The 23,270-nt window shown below is 50.4% G+C and overlaps 1 protein-coding gene across 3 annotated transcripts in view; it reads right to left on the bottom strand.

Annotated features, from left to right (window-relative positions):
• The window catches only part of Itpk1 (inositol-tetrakisphosphate 1-kinase), a 147,460-nt gene extending 124,196 nt beyond the window's left edge, over nt 1-23,264 (bottom strand). For 2 of the 3 annotated variants that reach the window (XM_008821715.2, XM_029557968.1), the window contains exon 1: nt 23,023-23,264. In XM_008821715.2, coding sequence (XP_008819937.1) covers nt 23,023-23,117 — 95 coding nt within the window. In that variant the 5' untranslated portion in view covers nt 23,118-23,264. The remainder of the gene's footprint in view (nt 1-23,022) is intronic. The other variant, XM_008821716.2, reaches the window with a different exon arrangement.
• Between the last annotated feature and the right edge of the window lie 6 nt (nt 23,265-23,270).

Raw genomic sequence — 23,270 nt, 5'->3', positions numbered from 1 at the left:
CAGCCTGAGCTGCCTTGTTCCCACCCAGCCTGCTCCCTCAAGCCAGGTGAGAGAAGGGGCAGGGAAGAGGTGGAACTGGAGGGGCCCACTAGCACCAGGCATCACTCACGCACTGAGCTATTCATCAAGGTTAACTTCCATACCTGCCCTGCTGCACAGGATGGTCATACATGGGTAGCAGATTCCAAGTGGTTAAAACTCTGCCCAAGATTAAGAGCAAGTGAAAAGTAGAGCCACAATCAAAATTAGGAGTTGTCTATCAGCAAGGGCCTCCTCATCCTACGACAATGCATGGTAGCCCTGGGAGAAGGATACAGCCTGGCTGGCGTGGGTCTTGGGTCTCCTGGGTAAGGCCTCTGGGATATTTGGCAGAGAAAGCGTTCTGGACAGAGCTGCCTCTCCTCCCCCAGCCTGCCCATCCCTCCCTCACCACCACCACTATCACCACCACCACCCCCAGCCTGGCTAAAATCCCCCCTCAGAGCCTTGATCCCTAAGGGAATGAGGAACAGCCCCTGGCAGAGACTGAAGGTCAAGGGCACAGAAAGCACTCCCTGAAGGGACAGGACTAGTCTCAAGCATCCAGGAATACTGAGGCCTGGAGATGCCTTGGGTCATCGAAGATCCAGAATTAGGAGAGGCCAGGGTTCCCCTGGTCCTCCCTCTGCACAGAAAAGATTTTCCAAGCAGAAGAAGCCTTCTAAGAAACAGAAGGGATGAGGAAGCAGATGCCCACTAAATTGCAGGAAGAGGTGGTCAGCTCCCAGAGTAGGACTCCCAGTCAAGCATTGATCTCTGCAAGGCGAGAGGGTCAAGCAGACTCCAGATGCCAGCAGTCAGGGAGAGGAGAATGATGCATGTAGGAGGTAGAACTAATGTCTTGGGAGTCCCTCCCAACTCTATAGGTTTCTGAACCTGCCAACAAGAGAAGAGTCAGCTGTGTCACAGGACTGCAGAACATGGGAAGGCACAGGCAGCAAGGCCTCTGGAAGAGGCAAGGACAGGCCTGCGGCCTCAGAGGACTCCACTGCCAGCTCCAGAAGGGCAGGAACATGCCCCCACCTCCTTTCTACCCAGTCCTCAGGCTCTGCCAGTCTCTGCAGCTGGGAGTCATGGCAACAGGCCCCAAACATCTGCGATAATCCCTCAGAGCCCCACACTGGGGTCACAGCAGCCAATACACCAATGCCAAGAGCCAGGGCCCTGGGCAAAAGAAATGACAAAAATGGGAATATCTAATTCCAACTAGAGGGAGAACACGCCGGTAGGCAGCAGGAGCAGCACAAACCTGTGCCCCTCTGGCCAGCAGGCGAATCTCCAGCTAGGTCCCACAAGTTCACCCTCCAGCCAGCGACCTTCGGAAGTGTGACTCACCTCACCATCTTGCTTTGTCACACCCTCATGCAGCTTCTCTCACCACCTGGCACCAGGGCCCGTAACAGGTGCCACCTCCCCATCCTGGGTCCACACCCCATCCGTTCCTTGCACACCTGGCACACAGGATGATTCCCACACACAGTAACTACCTGCCCACGATCCACCTCCACACCAGAAACATCCCCCTTTCCATAATCCACCACTAAAACCTCTCTAAGGAAGGACCCTTCAGAGGGTATAGGACAAAAGCCACTGTGGAGAGACCAAGGGCCTGCCAGGGCCATCAGCCAGACACCAGAGGCCTAGCAAGATGCCTGCTCCTGACCTATCTCCTCTCTCTCGAAGGACCATGAAGAGTCTGGGCTGTTCCAACTCGCAGCCCAGTCCCTGACTCAGAAAGCCAGTGGCTGTCCAGAAATGAATCAGAATGGGGCTCGAGAGAGAGCAATGAGTCCGGTCTGCAGAGTGGGAGGGTCAAGAAGTTTCGTTTCTCAAACTAAATTCCTCCAGGTGACTGGCATTCCCACGAGTCCCTCATAATAAGCACTACTGTGTTCATCCATTCAATTCATGCATTCTTCTTAAACACCTACTAGGGGCCAGGCATTTCACCACTGGACCATGACAGTGAAACCTTGAGGTTCTAGTCCTCAAGAAGGGCACAGTGAGCAGAAGACAGTTAGCAAGCAAACACTGAACTAAGACGGGGAATGGGGGCCCACCAAGTTCTAAGGCTAGGAGGAACCAGTGGTAGGAGAGGGAAGGAGCCTGCTGGGAAGCGGGAGCAGCATATGTATGCAAAGGTCCTGAGGCAGGACAGAGTTTACACCAGCAGCGTTTAGAACACAGAAAAGATCCCAAGTGGCTGTGCCAGGACAAGAGTGACAACTTGAGGCCTGAGGGGTCCTTTTATGGCTAGACTGTCTGGGTCCAGAAACTTGCCTTTTGCTTAAGCTCATCTGAACTGGGGCTGCTGTCACTTGCATCCACATGAGTCCTACCACTCAGTGCTCAAACTGAAATGTCACATGCCAACAGCTGTTCCACCAACCTGTGCCTCCTGCTGAAGACAGACACCAGTACCTAACCTGGAGCCATGCCAGAGTGCGGTCTCACCCTTCCACTTCTGTCTCTCATCCCTAACTGTCTCCACAAAAAAGGATTCACTGGGGTATCCTGGCAGCCAAGAGCTGGAAGGAAAGGCAGGAAGAGAAAAGCAGGTGCCTCTCAGCTGAAGAGGGATAGAGGATCCCAAGAGCACTGGCTGGCTGATTGCACATAATTGGGAAGGAAAAAACACTCTTGAAAATTAGCTTCCCAAACGCAGATATAATTGCAAGTCTCCTTGCAGTATGATTACAGCATCGGCCCAACAAATGTTTTACCAGCAGCCCAAGCCCCTCCCTATAGGCAGAAAGAATGGAGCCAACAAAAGCACCAGAACCAGGCAGTACCCAGAGCAGCACTTCCAGAAGGCCAGGGAGAGCACCAACCAGGGACTTAGCACAGGTGCTGCCCTGCTCCCCACACGTCCGGCTCAAAGCCTTCCTTCCAGCACCCAGCACACTTCTATCTTCCTTGCAGATTTAAATGCTAAGGGCAGCCAGCTACTAAGAAGGCCAGCCTCACATCTAGATGCCTCCTACAGCAAGGTGCTGCACTCTATGCCTCGATTATCTTGTCTGCAAATTTTGGGTATGACATAACTCAAGACACTGATGGAGGCCAAATGAGGACTAGCACTCAAGAAGCATCAACTCAGGGCCACCCCCATCCCTCCCACTTAGTTTTGACAACAGCAGCAGTACCTCCTTAGACATGGAAGGTGAGGTCCAGAAAAGGCTAAGCCACCGTTAGACCAGGCATTTTCAGGCCAGGAAGGGAGGAATGTGGATACAGACTGCCTCTGCCCAAATCAAATCCATGCTGCTCTCATCACACTGGGTCCTTGTTGGGCTCATGAGGATGGAAAAGTGCCCCCCTTGGCTTCTCAGCCCACAGCTCCTAGACAGAGTCAAGGGATAATATGTGTGCAGACCTCAGTGGCAAGCCCATCCTCCTGGGGCACTTGGTCCTCTTCAGAAGTCTAGGTGTTAGAGCATAGGTCTGGGCCTGTGGGTCTGAGGTAAAGGGACACTCAGCAGCTCTCTCAGGTTCCCAGTTCTTAGGGGGCCTGTCCTGGACCATACCCCAAGTACTAAGGTATTCCAAGTGACCTCAGATCTGGCCATCAGTCCATTTCTGCAGCCACCTCACTATCCAGGTCATCACTGCTTAAACAATAAAGCAATGCCCCTACCCCTAGCTTTGCTGTCCCCCATCTGTCCTCCAGAGACAATCAAGTTTTCTAGACCTATAGCAGCTCCCCTGGCCCTCAGGACAAAGCCCTAGCTTTCCAATGAGGGTGGATTGGATCCTGTATAACAGGTTCATTCCCAACACTTGTTCTCAAAGCCAAGCTCCAGACAGACCAAAGTTCTCTCAGCTCCAGGATGTTCCTGCCAGCTCACTGTCCCAGCATTGGGTAGGGTGGGGGCCATGGTCCAGGAGAGGTCACTCAACCCCCATGAGGAGCCTCTCTTTCTTCATCTGTGTTGGGGAGGTTAACTGTACCTGAAGACAGTCCCCTCGGGGGAAAGAACACAAGTCATGGTTGGGGATGGATCAGCACTTTTAGAAGAAGGAAAAGAAACCAGCGGCAGAGGTACATTACTGCTGACACCTACTCTAGAAACTCACATGGGCCCTGGCCAGCTTGGGGAAGCTGGGGGAAACCCAGGACTCGCCTGTGAATACCACAGCTAGCCCAAAGTAGCTATCAGGAGAACTCAGCCCTCAGGACAGGCTTAAAGTTAACCATGTGATCCAATGTTGGCCCTTGTAAAACACTACCCAAAGACACTTCATCTGCCCCTCACACTGGCCCTTCAATGCAGGGAGTACTTTACCCCAGTGGAAGCTTAGGGGTGTGCCATGCCCTCCAAATCATCATGCTTCCCAGCAGGACAGTCAGGATACAACCAGGGAGCCACCTCCAGACTCCATGGTGTTCTCCAAATGGTATGTGAAGTTCACACCTACCATTGTACCCATGGTACACCTGGGGCTTTTATGCTTTTCCTTGCCACTGACGCCACTGTGCACATTAAGAAAGGCTTTGTTTAATCCCACAGATATAGAAACTGAGGTTCAGGGAAGCTCAATGTTTTGCCTCAATCCATGGTGCTGGGCAATGGCAGAAGCAAATTTAGACCCAGGTCCTATCTGTTCCAAAGCCAACACCTGTGCCTTCTGTGCAGGCAGCTGGAGGAAGAGCAAGAACTGAAGCCTGCCAGGGCTCAGGCTGCCTTGCAAGCAGAAGCCTTTCTGTGTCCAGAGGACATGTCCACCCAAGCCAGAAAGACCAGCTCCAGGGCACTGCCACCCACCAAGAGCTGTGCAGGCCATGGGATGCTGGGAGGCTTCTCATTCAGTGTTTGACATCCCGAGAGTATAACATGTACCACTGCCTAAGAAGATGACACTCTCAAGTTCCGTCAGTCAGTCACTCACATGTGCCTCCTCTCCTTAAACAGAGGTAAATTCCCACACAACCAAAACAGGGAAACCTAGCTTGATCTGGGCACAGAGGGTTCAGAAACACTTTCTGAATGCTGCCTACACATTCATTCCTTGTGGAATCCACCCAAGAATGAGCAACCAGAATGCCCCAAAGCAAGGACCTAACTCTCTACTCCCCGCCATGCCTGGCAGAGCACCAGCTAAGCGTTTGCCAGGCACTGACTCAGGAAGGGTATATGGGTTCCCTGGCTAGGGCAAAGGGTCAGATCACATACCTGTGTGCAGAACTGTCCTGACACCTGGCCCCTCCTGTATCTATGTCCTCTGCAATGGCTTTGTCACGACCATGAGGTGAAGTGCTGCTGCTGTTGTTCCTGTTGTTTTGTTACCTCCTGAATTTGGGCTGGCCTTGGGTTTTGTTGAAGCAAACAGACTATGGCCTAAGGGACCTTGAAAATGTCTAAAGCCCTTTTCTTCCAGGGCAGGAACAAACCAGGTGGCCTGCTAGAGGAGGAAGCAGATGGCTAGGTCATTCCCATCGCTATAGCTAACCAAAAGCCAAGCCCCGACTGCACAGTCCCCTGCTGACGTGCAACTGACCACAGATACACAAGGGAACCCAGGTGAGATCAGAACCACAAGGTTGGATCCAGTATCAGAGCAGTGAGCTCAACAAATGTTACTGGTTAAAGCCAGCAGGGCCTGTCAGCAGTTAACTGTCAAGAGGGTTACTTTGGGGCTGAAGAGATGGCTCAGCGGTTAAGAGCACTGGTTGCTCTTACAGAGGACCTGGGTTCAAGTCCCAACACCCACACAGCTGCTAACAATCGTCCCTAACTCTGGTTCCAGGAGATCTGATGACTTACACATATACAGGTAATATACTGCACTTACACATATACAGGTAATATACTCATGCACATAAAATCGAAACAAGTAAAATATTTTTAGAAAGGGCTACTCCATGTGCTGGAATCAGAAAAGGAAGATATTTATATTCACAAAGATGTCCAATGTAGTGTTGTCTACTCCGGCAAGAAAACAAAAATTAACCTAAATACTGAGTAAGATTATATCTCAACAAAGCATAGCATAGGCAAAAAGTACATCTATTCTATAATAATCAAAAATAATCACTCTCGGGGTTGGTGAGATGGCTCAGTGGTTAAGAGCACTGACCTGCTCTTGAAAAGGACCCAGCTTTGATTCCCAGCACCCACATGGCAGCTAAGAACTGTCCTTAACTCCAGTTTCAGGGGAATCCGACGCACACTTCTGACCTCTACAGCATTGCATGACACAGATGCACTCATATATATGCAGGCAATACACTCATACACATAAAATAAAAATAACAAATCAAATATAGTAAAAACAAATAATCACTCTCACCAGGTGTTATAGTGCATGCCTTTAATCCCAGCACTCTGGAGGCAGAGGCAGGTAGATCTCTGTGAGTTTGAGGCCAGCCAGCTGGGGCTACAGGGAATAAAATTAAAATAAAATAATAAAATAAAACAAAATAATCATTCTCAGGGCTAGAGAGATGGCTCAGTGGTAAAGAGCACTGGTTGCTCTTGTAAAGGACACAGTTCAGTTCCCAGAACCCACATGGTAGTACTAATTAAGGAGGACAGGCAGGGTACGGTGTTGATTTTATTAGTCTTCTGTATATGTTAGAGATTTTTATAATAAAAAATTTGATGAAAATAAAAATTTTAAATGCCATTCTATAGGACTGGGGCTGTAGCTCAGTGATAGACTGTGTGCTTAAGATGTTCCAAAACCTAAAAATGAAAAAAGAAGGTAAAGACTGTATCAAGTATAAACATGGAATCTGTTTACACTACAATGATACATGTAGAAAGCAGAAACCAAAATGCTACATGTATGGTGAACTCAACTCTGTGGTGATTAGCTAGGAAAAGGGAAGAGCTACACAAAAAGGAAATGCGGGCTGTGGGTAGAAAAGCAGGTCTTTTCAAAGTGTAGTTTGATGCTAATTGTCTGCTGAGGACTAAAGCTGGGGGGCGGGGGGGGTTGAAAACCTTTCATTTCCTTCAGCTGTGGCACAGTGCAAGCCAGGTGTCGGGGTGGGAGGGTCCCTCTCAGAAGTGGATGGGGAAAAGGCAGGGGTGGAAGAGGCTTCGCTGGAAGGCCTGGGGGCAGCTAAGGAAAGCAGCCTTATTGGGCCCTCCCCAGATGAGGACCCTCCCCAGACCTCCACAGGCCCCAGCTAGGATGGCAGGAAGGAGCTATGGACCAATATCAGGCCTCCCTGGGTTAAGGGCCACGCTGACAGCCTGCCTTTGGACCAGTTTTGAGAACAATCAGCCCTCAAATGAGTCTTAAGCAAGAAAAGATGGTAAGTTAGAATCAGACCTTTCATTCTGTACTAGAACCCATCTCCACCAATTCAGTCCTCCAACTACCCCATGGCTGGTGGGGACATGGATGAGTATAATGAATGCTGATACTCCATTTTAAAGAGCCCAACACCTACCTGAGTTTGGTCATGTCCTGGGTGCTGGCCTGGTTTCAACACACCTGATAGCCTGACTCCCACACAGCATCTCACCTGGGGGCCACATGTTGAAGCCCCTCCCAGCTTCAGGGAAGCAGTGACTCATGCCATGGAGCACCTCTGCAGTGCAAGAGAGATGTTAGACTAAAGGTCTATGTCCCCCTAAAACTCAGAAGTTGAAGCCCTCCTCTCCAATGTGGTAATATTGGGAAATGAAGCCTTTGGGAATTAATTAGGTTTAGATGGGGTCACAAGGGTGGGGCTCCCATGTTGAGACCGACACTTGTATGAAAATGGAAAGAACAGTTCACTCTCTCCTCCCCATAAGCCAACACACCAAAGAGGCAATTGCTTCTATGCTGGGAGGAAAGGCTTCACCAAGAGCCAGACCTACAAGCTTTACCTGGACTTCCAGTCTCCAAGCAGGTTAACTGAATACCTGAGCTTGAAGCCCCAAAGCTGTGGTATATGTTAAGCCTGAGTTGACTAGGACAAGGGGAAAGAGCCACCATGAGCCCTGGGGCAGGCCTAGTCTCCAAAGGAGACTGATAGGCACATAATAGTCCAAGGCTGCCCAAAATAGCAAAGGAAAACTATCTGAGTTACTTCCTGAATGCTGATAATTCAACATCAGTGCGGATATGGAATCATCTGTAAGCATCTTTACGTGAAGAAAAGTGAAGTGTAGGAGAGATGAGCCATTCTCACATTTGTTTATGAGGTCTGAGGATACCTTTTAAGAAGGCAGCTGCCTCTGGGAACTGGTTTGATGTGAAGGGACTCTGTCGCACGCCCTGGTGCCATTTGATGTTTGAGCATAAGCAGTAGTACTTTTTGGTTTTGGTTTTTTGTGTGTGTGATTATTTTGTTTTGAGTCAGAGTTTCACTATTTAGCCCAGGCTGGTCTTGAACTCAAGATCCTCCTACTTCAACCTCCCCTGGACTAGGGTTACTGTGTGAACTACCACATCCAGTTTCCTTTTTAACAAAGGTTGCTTGGTGCCACACACAGTAGGCTGTAAGCTGGGCCCCAGAGAGGCTTCTCAGAATTGCATGGGTCAAGTCCCTCAACTTACTGAGCTTGGTTTCAGTTTCCAGCACTTTGACTTCGTTAGCTGACAAGCCCTCCTCAAGGCCGCCTAGGACAGCTGACACTGCCCTGAGTTGTTCTGCTCTCCAGCCCCACAGCTGGAGTTCACTTCCCAGGAACTTTGAGCTAGGCCCTGATGTAGGGACTGTGACAACCCCACATGGCTAAATACAAACTGGGGCTGAGCTCTGGCCCAGTCTCTGCCTCCCAGGACAGCTCAAGGCCCAAGAGGATTCGTCACAGTGGACAAAGGTCAGGCCAGCCCTTCTGTCCCTGGTGGCTACAAAAAGAGGAAGGCTGAGAACAGTCCTCCCTTCCAGAGCGTCACACAGCACTGCCTCCACCTAGCTGTCCAACCTGGCCATCACTATTGGGGTTCCTTCCTCTTAGAAGCTGGCTACCCAACTGAAGTTGAGCAAGCACAGGAAAGCAGGTCTCCTCCTCACTCTAGGAAGGACCAAGGGACCCCAAAATTCTAACCAGGCCCCACTAGCCTAAGCCTTCCCCTGGTTGCTACCTGCCCACTTTGCACAGGGTCCTCAGGTGGGGGGGACAGTGGGGTTTGTGGCAGGCAGCAGTTTAGCAGCTACTTTCTCACCCTTTCCAGGTGGAAATTCTCCCAGGCTGACTCCCAGCTCCCATGAGGATGCCCAGACCTGGCTTGGCACATCACTGGAGCTGAGACCTAGACAGGTCAACGACCCCCCCAACCAGAACCCCCTCTAGATCCAACGACCCAATCAAACAGCCATAGCTGCTCCTGGGTTCACAGACTCCTCAGGGATCCTAGCAGATAGACAACTCAACTCTCCCCCAAGCAGAACACAGCCAAATGGCAACAGGCTGATGTGTTTACATAACACAAGACTGTTTCACTCCAAAACACTTCAGTGTCAAAACCCCAAGGTCCACACAGCACCATCATCTTTCACTCTGAGGGTGCCGGGTTGCCTCTCCAGGACCTTGTGAAATCCCACCCACATGGCAGGAAGATACCAGTGCTCCCCTAAGGATGCCCATCCACTGGCCTTCTGACCCAGGTTCCTCAGATTTGACTTAATATAGGAAGAAGCCAGAATCAGACTTACTTAAGGAGAAAGGTGATACCAAGATTTTGCTTTGGGCTCTGACTCAATAGAGGCACTCACTCTCTCATCTTAGGAATGGCATCCTAGCCCTGGACACTGTGTATGAAACCTCAGGCTCCAACCCAGGTCACAATTGCAGTCCAGAGCTAAAAGCTGATGGACAGAAGTCCTTGCTCTCACCTGGCTGGCCAATGGCACCCAGAACCAGGGAAGCCCTTCTCCTGGCCCTGGCTGCCATCTCTATCCTACTGCCTCCAGGAACAGCTTCCATCTAGGGATCCACCTTGTCTCCACTCAGACCCTGCACAAGGAATGGCACCCACTACCGCCATCCAGGTACACAGCAACCCCTAGATAAAGTCCTGGCTCAGAAACAGGTGTATGGCTCAGAATGACTGACCACAATGAATCGTTATTCCTGTGAGCCTAGGCCAAGGATACAGGGGGGTGCCCCAGAGCTGACAAGCCCAGTTCTAAACCAACTCTCACACCCATGAGCTATATGACCCCAGTCAAGTTTGGTGAGGAAACCAGGGTACTGAAAACAGCCTTCACAGGGTTGTGACAGAGAACAAACGAGGGAACACACTAAGGAACTCAGTCCGACACTGCACGGAATAGAAGCCAGCTGTGAGGGCTCACCTTGCACCACATGAGCTTGAGAATAAATCGAGTAGACGAGACTAGGGAAGCAAACAGATGCCAGGCTACAAGGGCCATTACTTTTGGCCCTGAATTCACCTATACTTGAAAGCAGATTCTCCATGAATTAAGAGTCAGTATATCACCCTCTATCACAGGATCCAGGAGGTACCCAGGTTTCTATCTGAACCTAACCACCCTGCAGCTTGTAAGACTAGCCATACAATCAATATTCCCCTTAGACCATCCACCTTATTCCCACAATTCACCACAGTTGTTGATTCACGAGTGAGAGAGGTGGGAGGACCCAGCAACAGGAATAGATTTGCATGCACGAGGCCCAGTCCCAATGCACTGCTGATGCAGAAACACACACAGAACTCATCACATCCCATACGGCTACCTCAGGTAAACGGATACCCACTCAATCCTCCCTACCGAGGATAGTACCCCAAACTCAAAGAATTCCCAGAAGGCTAAAAGAAAGACCACTGGGAATAGGGGGGATACAAATACCACACACCTTGGGCCCACTGACAAAAATAACTCTGCCTGGCTAGGGACAAGATCCGCCAGTGAATAACCCTAGTCTGGCAGTTCTCAGATTCCCTGGAAACAAAGGAAGGTCATGCGAGGCCACCAGAGCTGTCAGACCCAACATCCACAAGCAAGGGACCTACAGAGCCTTCCCCTCTGAGCTGCACATCTGCACCTGTAAGGACCCTTGCGGCTCAAAGGTTCTAAACAACTACTCTTCTACCATCATGAATCTCCACACCTCACCAGCAGAGCAAGGTTACCTTGTCACCTACGTGACTCAGATGACTGAGGAGCAGTTCCTTCCAGGGGTGGCCTCTGGCCTACTGGAGAAAGGAGGGAAGTGTGTGCATACTGAGCCCCTCTGAGGCACAGTGCAAGGGAAAGTCCTACCAAGGAGGAAACAGGGACCCATAAATCCACACCTGGATCACCCACCTAGTAAAGAGGGTCGATCAGGATTTCAATTCCCCACTGTCTCCTGCTGTAACAGGAATCCAACCAAAAGGCTTCATTTCTGCCTTGTTCCATCTTCCATACCTTCCAGGAATACTCAAGTCAGAACTGTTGATGAACAGCAACAGACAGCCTTTGAGATGCCCTCATTCACTGTCTGCACAAGGGCAAGCTTGTATTACAATTCCCATGAACTGGATAGCTTTGGTTCTCAACTTGACACACCTAGGTAGGGGGAGCTTCAATTGGAGAATTTCCTCCATTGGATTGGCCTGTGGCCATGTCTGTGAGGCATTTTCTTGATTGTTGAGTGATATGAGAGGACCCAGCCCCACTGTGTGTGGTGTCAACCCTAGGCAGGTAGGCCTGTGTTGTATAAGAAAGCAGACTGAGCACAGGCCAGGGGAGCAAACCAGTGTTCCTCCATGGCCTGTGCTTCAGCTCCTGCCTCTAGGTTCCTGCCCTGAGTTCCAACCTTGGACTCCCTCAGTGACCTGGGAGATGTAAGCCAAATAAACCCTTTCCTCCCCAAGTTGATATTGTTCAGAGTGTTTTGTCACAGCAATTGAAAGCAAACTAGAACACCACTCTACCTATAGAAACTAAAGGCTCAGAGAAGTTAAGTCCCATGGACCAAAGTCACACAGCCAGAATTAAATCTGCAGCCTCCCTTCTGAAGCCCAGAGTTTTTATTTCCCAAAAATAATATTCCCAAGAAATTCCCAGACTTTGGGAATCTTTTTAAGCAGCTTTCTAAACCTTCTAAACATCCAGCTTTAGTGGATAAAGTTCCAGAGTCCCCAAACTGGCCCTGAAAAGGGACATGAATAAAAGTTAAACAGTAGGAGTGGGTCACATGGCCTCATGCATAAACAGAATCTCTACCCTACCACACAGCTTCAGCCCTCCACAGAGTCCAGACTGATCCTCTACAAACAAGGCCGCCTGCCCTCCGCACCACAGAACAGAAAACCACACTGTTGGCAATCTCCCCGGAGAGGCCCAGCATCCTGACCTCAATGGCTTTAAGTGAGTCAGCACCTGACACCTCCAAGCAAGCAAAGCATGGTCAAGGATGTGAGCTTTGGCCTCACCAAAACATTCAAATCCCACAGCCTAGAAGGACCAACCATGAAATCCCAGGAAGGAATCTTTCTCCAAGCCTGAATTTCCACATACAGGGTGGTAGAGAGTCTTATGAGCATCCAGCTCGAAGCTGGGGGTGGGGGGTGTCTCTAAACAGGACCTGTTGTGCCTTGTAAGCCAGCTGAGCTCTCACAGAGCAGGTATCACTGCTACAGGCAGCCCATGACAGCTGTACCACCATACAAAGGAGCACATTCCTCATGAGCAGGGGCACATCAGATCTACAAAAGCCAGAAGCTGGGCCTGGGCCTCCCAGTCATCACACAGCTTCAACCCTTTCCAAAGCAGCACGGGGGCCAAGTTCAAACCTCCTTAAGCACAGACCACTTTGTGACTATATCTGGTTCAAGGTGAAGAAAGAGGTTCGGGAAAAACTATTTCTGTACCCCAATACCACTGAGTCACCAGTCAGGCTTGCCCCAGGGAGGGAGCAACAGGCCCTGGTGACATGGCCAGCATACCTTTCAAGGATGCCATAATGAATATCAGGACTTGAATAAAATCTTTAAGCTTTAGTGTCAGACAAGACAGGTTCAAATCTGAATTCCTTGCCTGCTAGCTCCACAATCGTCCTTCAGAGCCTCTCTTCCATTTCCAAGAGATAGGTAGGAAGAGGCAAGGGGGAAGAGGAAATTTCACAGAGAGACAAGCAGGTCCAAGTGGCTTTATTCCTCTGAACCTAGGGTCCTGAGAGACCTCCAGCCTGACACATTGTGGTCAAACAGCAGCCCTAAAAGGACTCACTTGGCTGTCCTGACTCCCCAGGTGGCCAGCATACAGCAGGCACTCATAGGTACCTACCCTATGATCACACGGAAGAATGAATAAGATGCTTTTTTTAAAGGAAGATGCCAAGACCACCCCCAGATTCATTCCAGAAGGAGGAGAGGTCTGGGAACCACACTAGGGCAAATGCCCCAGGGTGGGGACCGGATGTTTCCTCAGTTCAGCAGCCCAGCCCTGGCTGCTGGTTAGAAATGGGGTGTAAGGCAGAAATGAAAGTGAAACTGTTAGCAAGAGGCCTCTCTGCTCCCCCCCCCCACAACCGCCTGCACCCATCTGACACCCTCAGCTCTCCTGGGAGAAGTAGAGAACACCCCCCTCCCCAGAAAAATCCTGTACAGGAAAAGCTACCTTAGGAAGGCCTAGGGACCCTATCCTTCAATAAGCACCTGCCACAGTCCCCCGTTCCCCCTACCCCCCGGGAAGAACAGAGGCTGGGGAGAAGGAATTGCCCATGCAGTCACTGTGGCCAGATGGCCAAGTCTTCAGCTCTGAGCTCACAGCCATCTCCACCACCCACCACCTGGGACAGCAAATGCACACCCAGGATGCTCAGATAACAACCCTTTGATTTTCCTCTGAAACTGGGTGCCAAGTGGAAGGTGGCTGGATGTTATATTCAAGATGAAAGTGACCCGGCAGGGTGGATACAGGGCGGTTTCAAGAGTCAACCAGCCCTACAGGGGAATCCCAGCTCTCCCTGAGTTCCCATCTAGGAAACTCAGATGCACCACCCACCTGGAAGAGGTTTCCCATCCACAATTATGCCTCGCCTGTGCCAGTCCCAGTAGCCTCCGAGATCTGATGCTAGCAGAGCTAGTCTCGTAAAAGGCAGCAGAAAGAAGGAAAAGCACAGCAGCCACCTGCACAGGCCACATCCTGCTTCCCAGCTTGAGCCCAGAAGCACTGTGAAGGAACCAGGCCACACACAGCCCGCTGCTGAGGGGTCTAGAAGTTGAGGAACATACCTCAGGCTGTGTCCTCATCTCTCCCTCAAGCCTGGAACATTCTCAGATAATCAAGGTCTCATCTGGCCAGGCCCCAGGAATGTCTCCTGGGCAAAACTAGCTCCTTTCAGTATTCTCCAGGGCAAGCTAGCAGCCAGAGATATGAAATCTTAAAAGGTAAGGAGAACAGATTTCCCAAATGGTGGCAACCAGCAGGTGGAGCTGGGTAACGGCCTGGTGGCCCTGCCTTGCCTCTCTACCATGGGATGGGGTTCCAAGGCATGAGGACCTCTAGTGCGAGACCTAGTATGAGCAGGGGCAGAGACCCAGCACTGAGAACCAAAGGCTTTGTGCATAGACCACCTACCTAGGAACTTGTGCCTCAACATGCCCTTGTGAAAAGGTCTTGCTGGGAAGCCTGTGGCAGGAACTTGTTCAGCCTTGGTTCAGCCTGCGTCACTCAGTGCAGCCTACACATGAGTTTTGGTATGAGGTCTAGTAACAGTTAGGAAATGACCATTTGAATCTTCCAAAAGAATCACCAGGGTACTCCACAAGGAAACTCTCCAGCCCTTTTGCCTAGAGAAGCTTTGCCCTCTAGCTAAGATAGCTAGCCAAGGACATGTGTCTTACCAATGGCCCAGGTACCTTTAACTGAGTAAGTGGGGCAAGCACTAGTCAGTAACAAATGACTGCCAAAAGGCACAAGCATCAAATGGGTCCTCCACCAGCCCTGGGCCTACTCTGAATTCTAGGCAAGATCGGCTAGTCTAGGGCCCACTCACCCCAACCTTGGGCCTACAGTTCATGATTTCCTGAACACAAAGGCTAAAGTAAGGAGGCCTGTCCTTAGCCTCCAGAACATGGTGGCACCTCCTTCAGGTAGTAGGGAAGGTCACAGGATCACCCACATGGCCTCCATCACACTTTCAAGGAACAGGCTCTGGATGGACACCAGTTAAGGTAGACATCAGCTTATAGTTATGCCCAGAGCTGCCTGCCCTTTCCTAAATGGCCCCCTTCAGTTACATGGCTATGACCAAGGCAGCCAGGTCTGTGGCCCCGAGGCAGGGGATCCTGCCCACTCTGTGGGTCTCTCAGCTCCTGGAGGGAGCTCTCAGCCCTTCATTAAATATCACCTCCTCAGAAAGACCTTCTCTGACCAGAGCATCAAATGGCTGCAGCCTCTCCAGCACACTTCCCTCCAGTTTGCAGGTGTCCTGGTTCTAATTGCACCTGGCAGCATGTGACATGCATCTAATTCACCTTCATCTCCTTCATCTTCAAATAGATGACAACCAGCACCCCGCACAGGGCCACTGAGTAGAACTCAGGATTTGGTGAGCTAATGAATGAGGCTGACCCAGAGCCTACCCTCTTCCTTCTTCCCATTTCCCACCCCAAGTGCTTCTCTCCTGACCCAGAGTACTTCAGAGTCACAAGAACTTTCGGCTGAGCCACAGGCTCATGGAATGCAGAGACATCCAAAAGCACGAGGCAGTATCCTGACCCCACCTTACTCCTTGGAGTACTCATAATGCACTGTGGTAGGTACCAGTGTTTCATCAGTAAACTTCCCAACTCTCCCTTTGAGGAACCCACTTTTTAAAGGGAGACAGACGATTAACAAGGCAGCACATAAGTCAAAGAAAAGATAAACCCAGTAGCTGGGGTGGGGAGGGGCATGTCCTCAGAGCACTACTGAAGAATGGATGATGTGAAAGAGAAAGAGACATCGCCCCAGAAGCTGTCACTGGGAAGGCCTTTGGCCTGACTGTGTATTCAGATTCACCTTCCAGGGACAGCAGAGTCCACTAGGTATACCCTGGGACACTTGGAGCAGTTTACAGAATGGGGCATTCAGCATGCATGGGCCTGAAGTGGTGATGGTTAAGGAGGGGGCTGGGCAGAGACAGGAGTCTAGGGCTCCCTCCTGGGAGTGATTCTCAAATCTTCACAGATCTGGAGACAGATCCACCCCACTGAACCTTAAAAATAGGTAGGGAGATGGTACTCCAGGACTGGGAGAGTGGATGTCACAGTCTGTAGCTGGACACCATGAATGGCCCAGACAACAGCCAGTGAGGCCCTGCTGGGGAGATGTAGGCCACAAAGGCTGCTTGCTGAGAAGGTGCAGAGCAGGCAGGACAAAGCCCTAGACAGATTTAAACAGTCCAATGGGAATGGCCAGGCCTGCTCCAATAGATACCCTCAGTCACAGATCCCAGAAAGGACCTATTTGCAAGGAGACCATTCTGGGTGGTGGCAGGGGATAAGTCATACCTCCAGGCCATTTCTTAGGAGCACTGAAGATGGAAGACTGGGGTGGACCAATTCAAGTAAGGAGAAAGTTGTGTCTTTGTCAGCAAGGGAAGCATCCTGAGTGAGGATCTGCTTTCTAAAATGAATATTACTTTTCAAAAGGACATACTATAGCAGTCACTCCAAAATTAGCTTTCCAGCTAGACTCAAAATCAGAGATAAGAGAAACTCTTCTTACACCCAATCATTCAGGAAGTGCACTCCAAAGCTTCCACTCAATCCTCCAAACCTGCTAATTATAAGACAGAAACATTCAACGGACTCTGGGAAGGCTGATGGTTAGGAATGGGATGCCCAGCTTGCCAGACCTCGAGCCCAGCTAGCTGTGCCTGGTGCTTGGAGAACCTCTCAGTCTCACTACTGTGAAAGAAATGCAATCCCAAAGTACTGTTTCTCACCTCTGCATCTGTCCAGATGCTATGTGGGGAACACATGGGTAATGTGCCCTCCCACCCCATCACCATCAGTGAAAGTGAAACAGTTAAACAGTTTCAGAACTTGAAAGAAAAAGTAGACCAACTGTGACCTTTGACCCAGCACTACTCATCTGGCAAGGGACAGGCACTCACTCAATGTCAAGCTATCTGGGTCAGCAGGGGCCAACTCCAGGAGAAAAGACTCCATCCTATCAAGCTCTGGACCACACTGTCATTTTTTTTTAAATAATAATAATTAGGGAATGACATAGACTTTCTGCAAAGGAAGCAATAATGTGGAATTTCTTCAAGACACACAATCCCCTACACCAAGCAATTCTACCACAATAAGGATGGAGGCCCATGCACCCGGACATTCACATGAACATCTGTGGGGACAGCCTATCCACAGAGTTCCCTGAGGAGCTGAACTCAGAGTCAAGAAGGAACACGCTGACATTTCATTATGTGTTTTGGGCCCTCCGAATTTTTTTCACATGTACCTATACTGAAAAAAAAAAAAAAAGAAAATAGGGTGGGGGGGTACATGGTATCTCATGCCTGTAATCCCACCACTTGGGAAGAAGAGGCAGAGGCAGAGGCCAGCAGGTCTTTATGAGTTCAAAGCCAGCCTGGTATATATAGCAAGTGCCAGACCAGACAGGTCTACATATTGACTCTGTCTCAATCAGAAACAAAAACAAAAATTGAGACATGATGCCATGTAGCCCATACTGGCCTTAAATTCGATACATAGTCAAGTATGACCTTGAACTTCTGATCCTCCTCCCTCCACCTAAAGAGTGCTGGGACTATAGGCACACACCATCACGAGCCTGGTTTTATGTTGATGTTAGAGATCAAACCCAGAACCTCTCACATGCTGGGCAAGCACTCTACCAGCTGAACTACATCTTCTGCCCTAAATATTTAAAAGGGAGAAAATAGGAAACGTTTGCTAATAACAGTAATACGATTACTAGTGAAGACTTCACAAAAACAAATTCTTCTGAACAACCAGGTCAAAAATGGGAGTACTGCCTCACATTCAGAACTTCCTCAGCTTCTCCATTCATAGAATAGGGACCTGAAGCAGCTGCCTGGGAGCAAGAGACTGTAAAGAGTCAGGTGGGGCCTTTAATCCCAGCACTTGGGAGGCAGAGGCAGGCGGATCTTTGTGAGTTCGAGGCCAGCCTGGTCTACATAGTGAGTTCCAGGACAGCTGGTGCTACAGGGAGACCGTCTCAAAAAAGGACCAAAAAAAAAAAAAAAAAAAAAAAACTCAGGGGGGCAAAGTATTATAAAAAAAAAAAAAAAAAAAAAAAAAAGAGTCAGGTGGGCTAAGTATTAAAGGATAACAGCCCCAAGCAGGCTGGGCCTCTCCTTCACCTATCCACCCACCAGAGGTTCGAATCCACAAGCCCCCTTGCAAGAGGGTCGGTTAGCAGACCTCACTGACATACTGCCAAATCCAAGAATACTAAATCTACAAAGTCAAATGAGCATCACATGGGTGGTCAGTCATGAAGCCAGGCCTGAAACTCAGACAGTTTCGTCAAAGACAAGCCATGTTGGATGGATGCCTGGCCTGACATCAGGTCCACTTTGCATCTAGGAGCTGGAGGAAAGGGTTTATTTACAAGGCTGGGTTTCAGGCATTCCTTATGTGCTGCTGCTGCTGCTGCTGCTGCTCCAGCTGCTGCTGCTGCTGCTGCTGCTCCTGCTGCTACTGCAGAGCAAACCCAACTCAGGACTCTTCCCTCCTCCACAGCTGAGACTGTGGCAAAGCCAAGCCTCTGAAACACACAAATGCCGACCCACAGACCAGCATCATTTGATCCTGGTAAAAATCCTCCTTCCTCCTCCTGCAGAATCTCCTAGAATTCCAACCCAGAATACTAAGCTATTTCAGCAGAAAGAAACCTCCAGATAACCTCATTTTAAAGTATGAAATAGGGCTAAGAAAGTAACCAAGTGACAGAGCACTTGCCTATCATGCATGAAGCTTTGGGTTTGATCTCTACCACACACAAAAAAGCTGCCAGGTCTGTTTGTGAGTGCCTGTAATCCCAACGTTGACAAGACCGAGGCAGAAAGAAGTCAAGTTCAAAGTCAGCCTAAGCTACACAGTGAAATGTCTCAAAAGAAAGGGGAAGAGCCCAAGGGAAAGGGACAAGTCTAATAGTACCTTGCTATCCCTGGCAAGCCTCCAGGATGTTTATTGTTGATACCAAATTCCCAGGCCTGAATTCCAGAAGATGCTTGGTAAATATGAGCATCAACAGACTCCTGAGTCCCTTCTGGGAACTGTACAAGCAGGGCCCAGTGAGTAAGGACACAGCGATAACTTGGTCTGAGATGTCTCTGTGAGCACATTTCCAGAAAGCTGAGTTGGCCCAGCTAGCTCCAGGTTTCTCAAGGACAAGAACCTCCCAGACATTTTCCTGCTGCAGGAGCCTCCAAGAAGACCCAGCTCAGCCTGGCAAGGAGAACACTGAATAAACAGGGAGGCTATATTCTCAGATGGAGAGACTCCAGCTGAGCTCACAGAAGCCCTCCAACTAGTGGTACAGTCCCTTACACTTCCCAAGCCTCAGTTTCCCTATCTCTACTAGAAAGCTTGCACGACATAACATACATGCAAGCACTTCCTTAAAAATTACAGTGGAGCTGGGTGTGGTGGTGCACGCCTTTAATCCCCGCATTTGGGAGGCAGAGGCAGGCGGATCTCTGTGAGTTCAAGGCCAGCCTGGTCTCCATAGTGAGTTCCAGGACAGCTGGAGCTACAGGGAGACCCTGTCTCAAAAAGACCAAAAAAAAAAAAGATTACAGTGGAAAGCAGGTAAGGTTGCTCACTCTTATAATCCCAGCTCTCAGAAGGCTGAGGCAGGAAGATGGTCATGAGTTTGAGGTCAGGGTGGACTATAGAGTGAGATCCTGTCTCTAAACAAACAAAAATTACAATGCAGACACACAAGGTTCCCCACCATCTACAACTCAGGTCTCCCAGCAGGAAGAGCAGGAAGGAGAGAAGGAGGAGAAGCACAAACATAAACCCAGGAAACCCAGGCTGGCCAGTCATCCTACGCAGGACACTTTCCCAAGACCCAACCCATAGCTTCACTTCTCCACTTCCCCTGGGAACCTCATCTGCAAAAACCTTAGAGAAAAGGGATGAGGGAGCTTCAAAGTCACTCCTAAATTAGAGACAGACAGGCAGGTGGGAGGGGAAATGAACTCCACAAGAGTGTGTTAGTGTACATAGAAGACTCAGAGAAGGAACAGGAATAAACAACACCACTGAAAACAAGATGGTCCAAAGCCCATCTGCTGGCCAGCCCGAGGCTCCATTCTACCAGGGTACACATTTAAAAGGTTGACTCTAGTACCTGCCTGTCGTAGGTGGAGCACCTCCCAAAACTTGGCTCCAACCACCTGCCAAAGGGCCTTGTTCACCCCCTCAAGGAAACAGAACATGCCACACTTGCAGAGGGCACAGCTCAACCTCACAAGGAAAGTGTCCCTAGGGACAAATTAGCAGTAGCTGGGCCCTGGGAAGTTAAGCAGGGTGCCTTCTGTAGGAACGAGTGGAGAGAGGCTCTGCCCTCTGAGACAGTCTCAAGGTCGCCAGCATGGACTGCAAGGAGTTCAAGAAGAATGAACCCTGCCCTCTCTGGCACCCATTTCCCCATCTGTAAAACAAGGGCTAGACAATGAAATGATCTCTTCTGGCTAAGATAGGATTTTTACAAGGCATGACATTCAACAAAACCACTCAACCCAGCCCAATCCAGTCCAGCAATCCTCCCTGGCGCTGATACTGCCTCAAACATTTGGAGCAGAGTTCAAGTCATTTCCCAACATTCCTGGTCTTTTTCATCAGTAAATTCATAGAGAATTCACTATCCGTCAATACAGAAGTGTCGCACCCCCAGATCCTGAACGTCAAGATTGCAACTATGTCCACCCACAATGTCTCCGGGGCCACTCAGACCACTCAGGCTTTCACAACAAACAAAACACAGTCAAGGCGGGGGTCACTAGCTCAACAGTTGGAATGTTTAGCAACCTATATATATATGGCCACCAGGGGGCACTGCCCTGAAAGTAATAAGCAACAGAAAAACTCTTTTTTGGTGTTTTCTTTTCCTTCTTAAGCTTAAGCTACAAAACATCTACAGCTACCCTAATGAAAGGACACAGTGGGTTCCTGGGGTTCTAGAACAACTCAGAGACCTTCTGCCATCTCTTTGAAGCCAGTATTTGGGCAAAAGAAGGCAATTAAACCTTGAATCCAACAAGACCTTCCAGAGACATTAATCAACATTTCCCTGAGAACGACTGACACCTGGGGAGCCCTGAGGACCCTGGCCCCTCCAAAGCCAAGAAAGCCCACAAGGGCAAGCCAACTGAAGATCTGGCATAAGGACCCAATCCTTAGTCTCGCCTAGAATAGTGTTTGCTAGAACCTGCTAATTACAGAATAAAGCATGCCAGGCCAACGACAAGCCTCAGTTGTAGACACAGGGTGACACAAATCCAGACAGCTATCAATAAAAAGTACAAGGGATTAAGTGGGGTTTCCCAAGTATTATAGACAGCAGGGGGAGCTCCAGCACCTCGCATCAGAACTGGATTTCCAGAACATGCCAGAGGGGCTTCTCCAAATTTCTTTGCTGTCTAAGGCACCCTTTCCACAAGTGTCTTTATTTATGGTACAAACGTCCAACTGTCCTTTTTCACAATAAGTTCCACAAGCCATGGGCTTTTTTCAAAGCTCTGGCTTCGAGTTCTCCCTGATTTCCTTGTGAATTCTGGACTACCCTGCACACCCAGCTGACCATGAAAAGCCTGCCTGTCTGAGAAAAGGCAGCCAAACCCACACAGGGACCAAGGGGTGCAGAACCAAGGGCCCCTTATAAACAAGCATCATCTCTCCAGCTGGGAGGAAGGAGGGCCTGTGAGGTTTGTATGGGGTGGAGGAGCAGCAGGCTCCTGGATAGCGATGAGGGGCCCTGTGCTGCCAGGCCTCCCTGTGACTGCCAACTCAGACTGCTACCCACCCTGTGCACCAAGGGATGAGGAAACCCAACTGTTCAATTCTTCAAGACCTGGGGGACCCACCAAGGTTGAAAATACAAGTGAAGCCCATTTTCAAAAGTCAAGTCTACCAACTGGAGACACTGCTTAACAAAAGGGTTCCACCTGGAGTTTGCAAAAGGCTGGATTCTCTCAGGCATTCATTGCGAAGAGGCTGTAACCAACAGCTTTGCAGAGGCAAAGCCGCCTTTGCAGAGCCAGGCAAGGCACACCTGACTCAAGATTCAGCACTTCTGTAATTTATTAAGAATATGACCCATCAAAGCCCCTAGTCTCCACCACAGAAGCACCAGCACAGTGGGAACCTGCCTCCCAGCCCAGATGGCAGAACAGCATTCTACCTCGCAGACATCCACCCATCACTCCCTATGCACGGCCACTCCTTAGCCCTGGGACCCCAGGCAGGCATCCTACCTCTCTCTGATGGGTGTCCCCCTTCTCAGACACGTGGTCTAGAATCCACTACCCTGGCTCATATGCAAGGCTGCTGCGAGGCTCTAATGAGACAGCAAATCACCACAGACAAGCCAAGTATTGCTATTCCTTTTAACTGGGCTTTCAGCCGGGTGACATGCAATGACAGTTTCAGGAGCTGAGCACACGCGAGGCACGTAGTAGGCGCCACGCAAACGCTGGTACCCTTCTCCACCAAGGGGAAGGAGAGGAAGGAAGAAAAACACGCCAGTCCAAAAAGTATCCTCAAGCCCCTGACTGACAGCATGGAGTCTCGGATTCCCCGGGTCCCACCGTCCACCCCAGGCAGCGACCCCGCCGCCCTGGAGAACTGGGGGTCCCCCCGGCCGGGTCCCATTGCACCTGAGAGCCGCGGTCAGAGCCCATCGCCCACACCGGCCCCGGCTCCCCTCGGACACAGCCCGCGGCCCCCCGCAGCCACCTGGCTGCTCCGAGCCAGCCTCCCCGCGCACCGCTCCTTCCCGTTTCGCTCTAGCCCACCCCTTGCCCGCCGGGGGGAGCCAGGCTCGGGCCGGGGGTGGGGGGTCCCCGGGGCGCCGGGAGCCGTGTCCCTCCTTACCTGCACAGCTCGGCGAAGGCCTGGAAATTGAGCTTCTTGATTTTCTTCTCACTCAGCCAGTAGCCAACTCTCTTCCCTTTCAGAAAGGTCTGCATCTTCTTCCTCCTCGGGCGGGGAGCCTGGGTCCGGAGGAAATCGCCCACAGGCCGACTGTGTGGGGCCGGCGCGCGCCGCGAGCGTGCGGGCACCTCCTCCGGCGGCGGGGACGCGGAGCGGGCTCCAGCGCGCGGTCCTGCCGGGCGGGGTGG

This window comes from Nannospalax galili, unplaced genomic scaffold (assembly GCF_000622305.1).
Source record: "Nannospalax galili isolate Female #2095 unplaced genomic scaffold, S.galili_v1.0 scaffold107, whole genome shotgun sequence".
Taxonomy (NCBI): domain Eukaryota; kingdom Metazoa; phylum Chordata; class Mammalia; order Rodentia; family Spalacidae; genus Nannospalax; species Nannospalax galili.
This window is presented reverse-complemented; position numbering and strand designations above follow the sequence as displayed.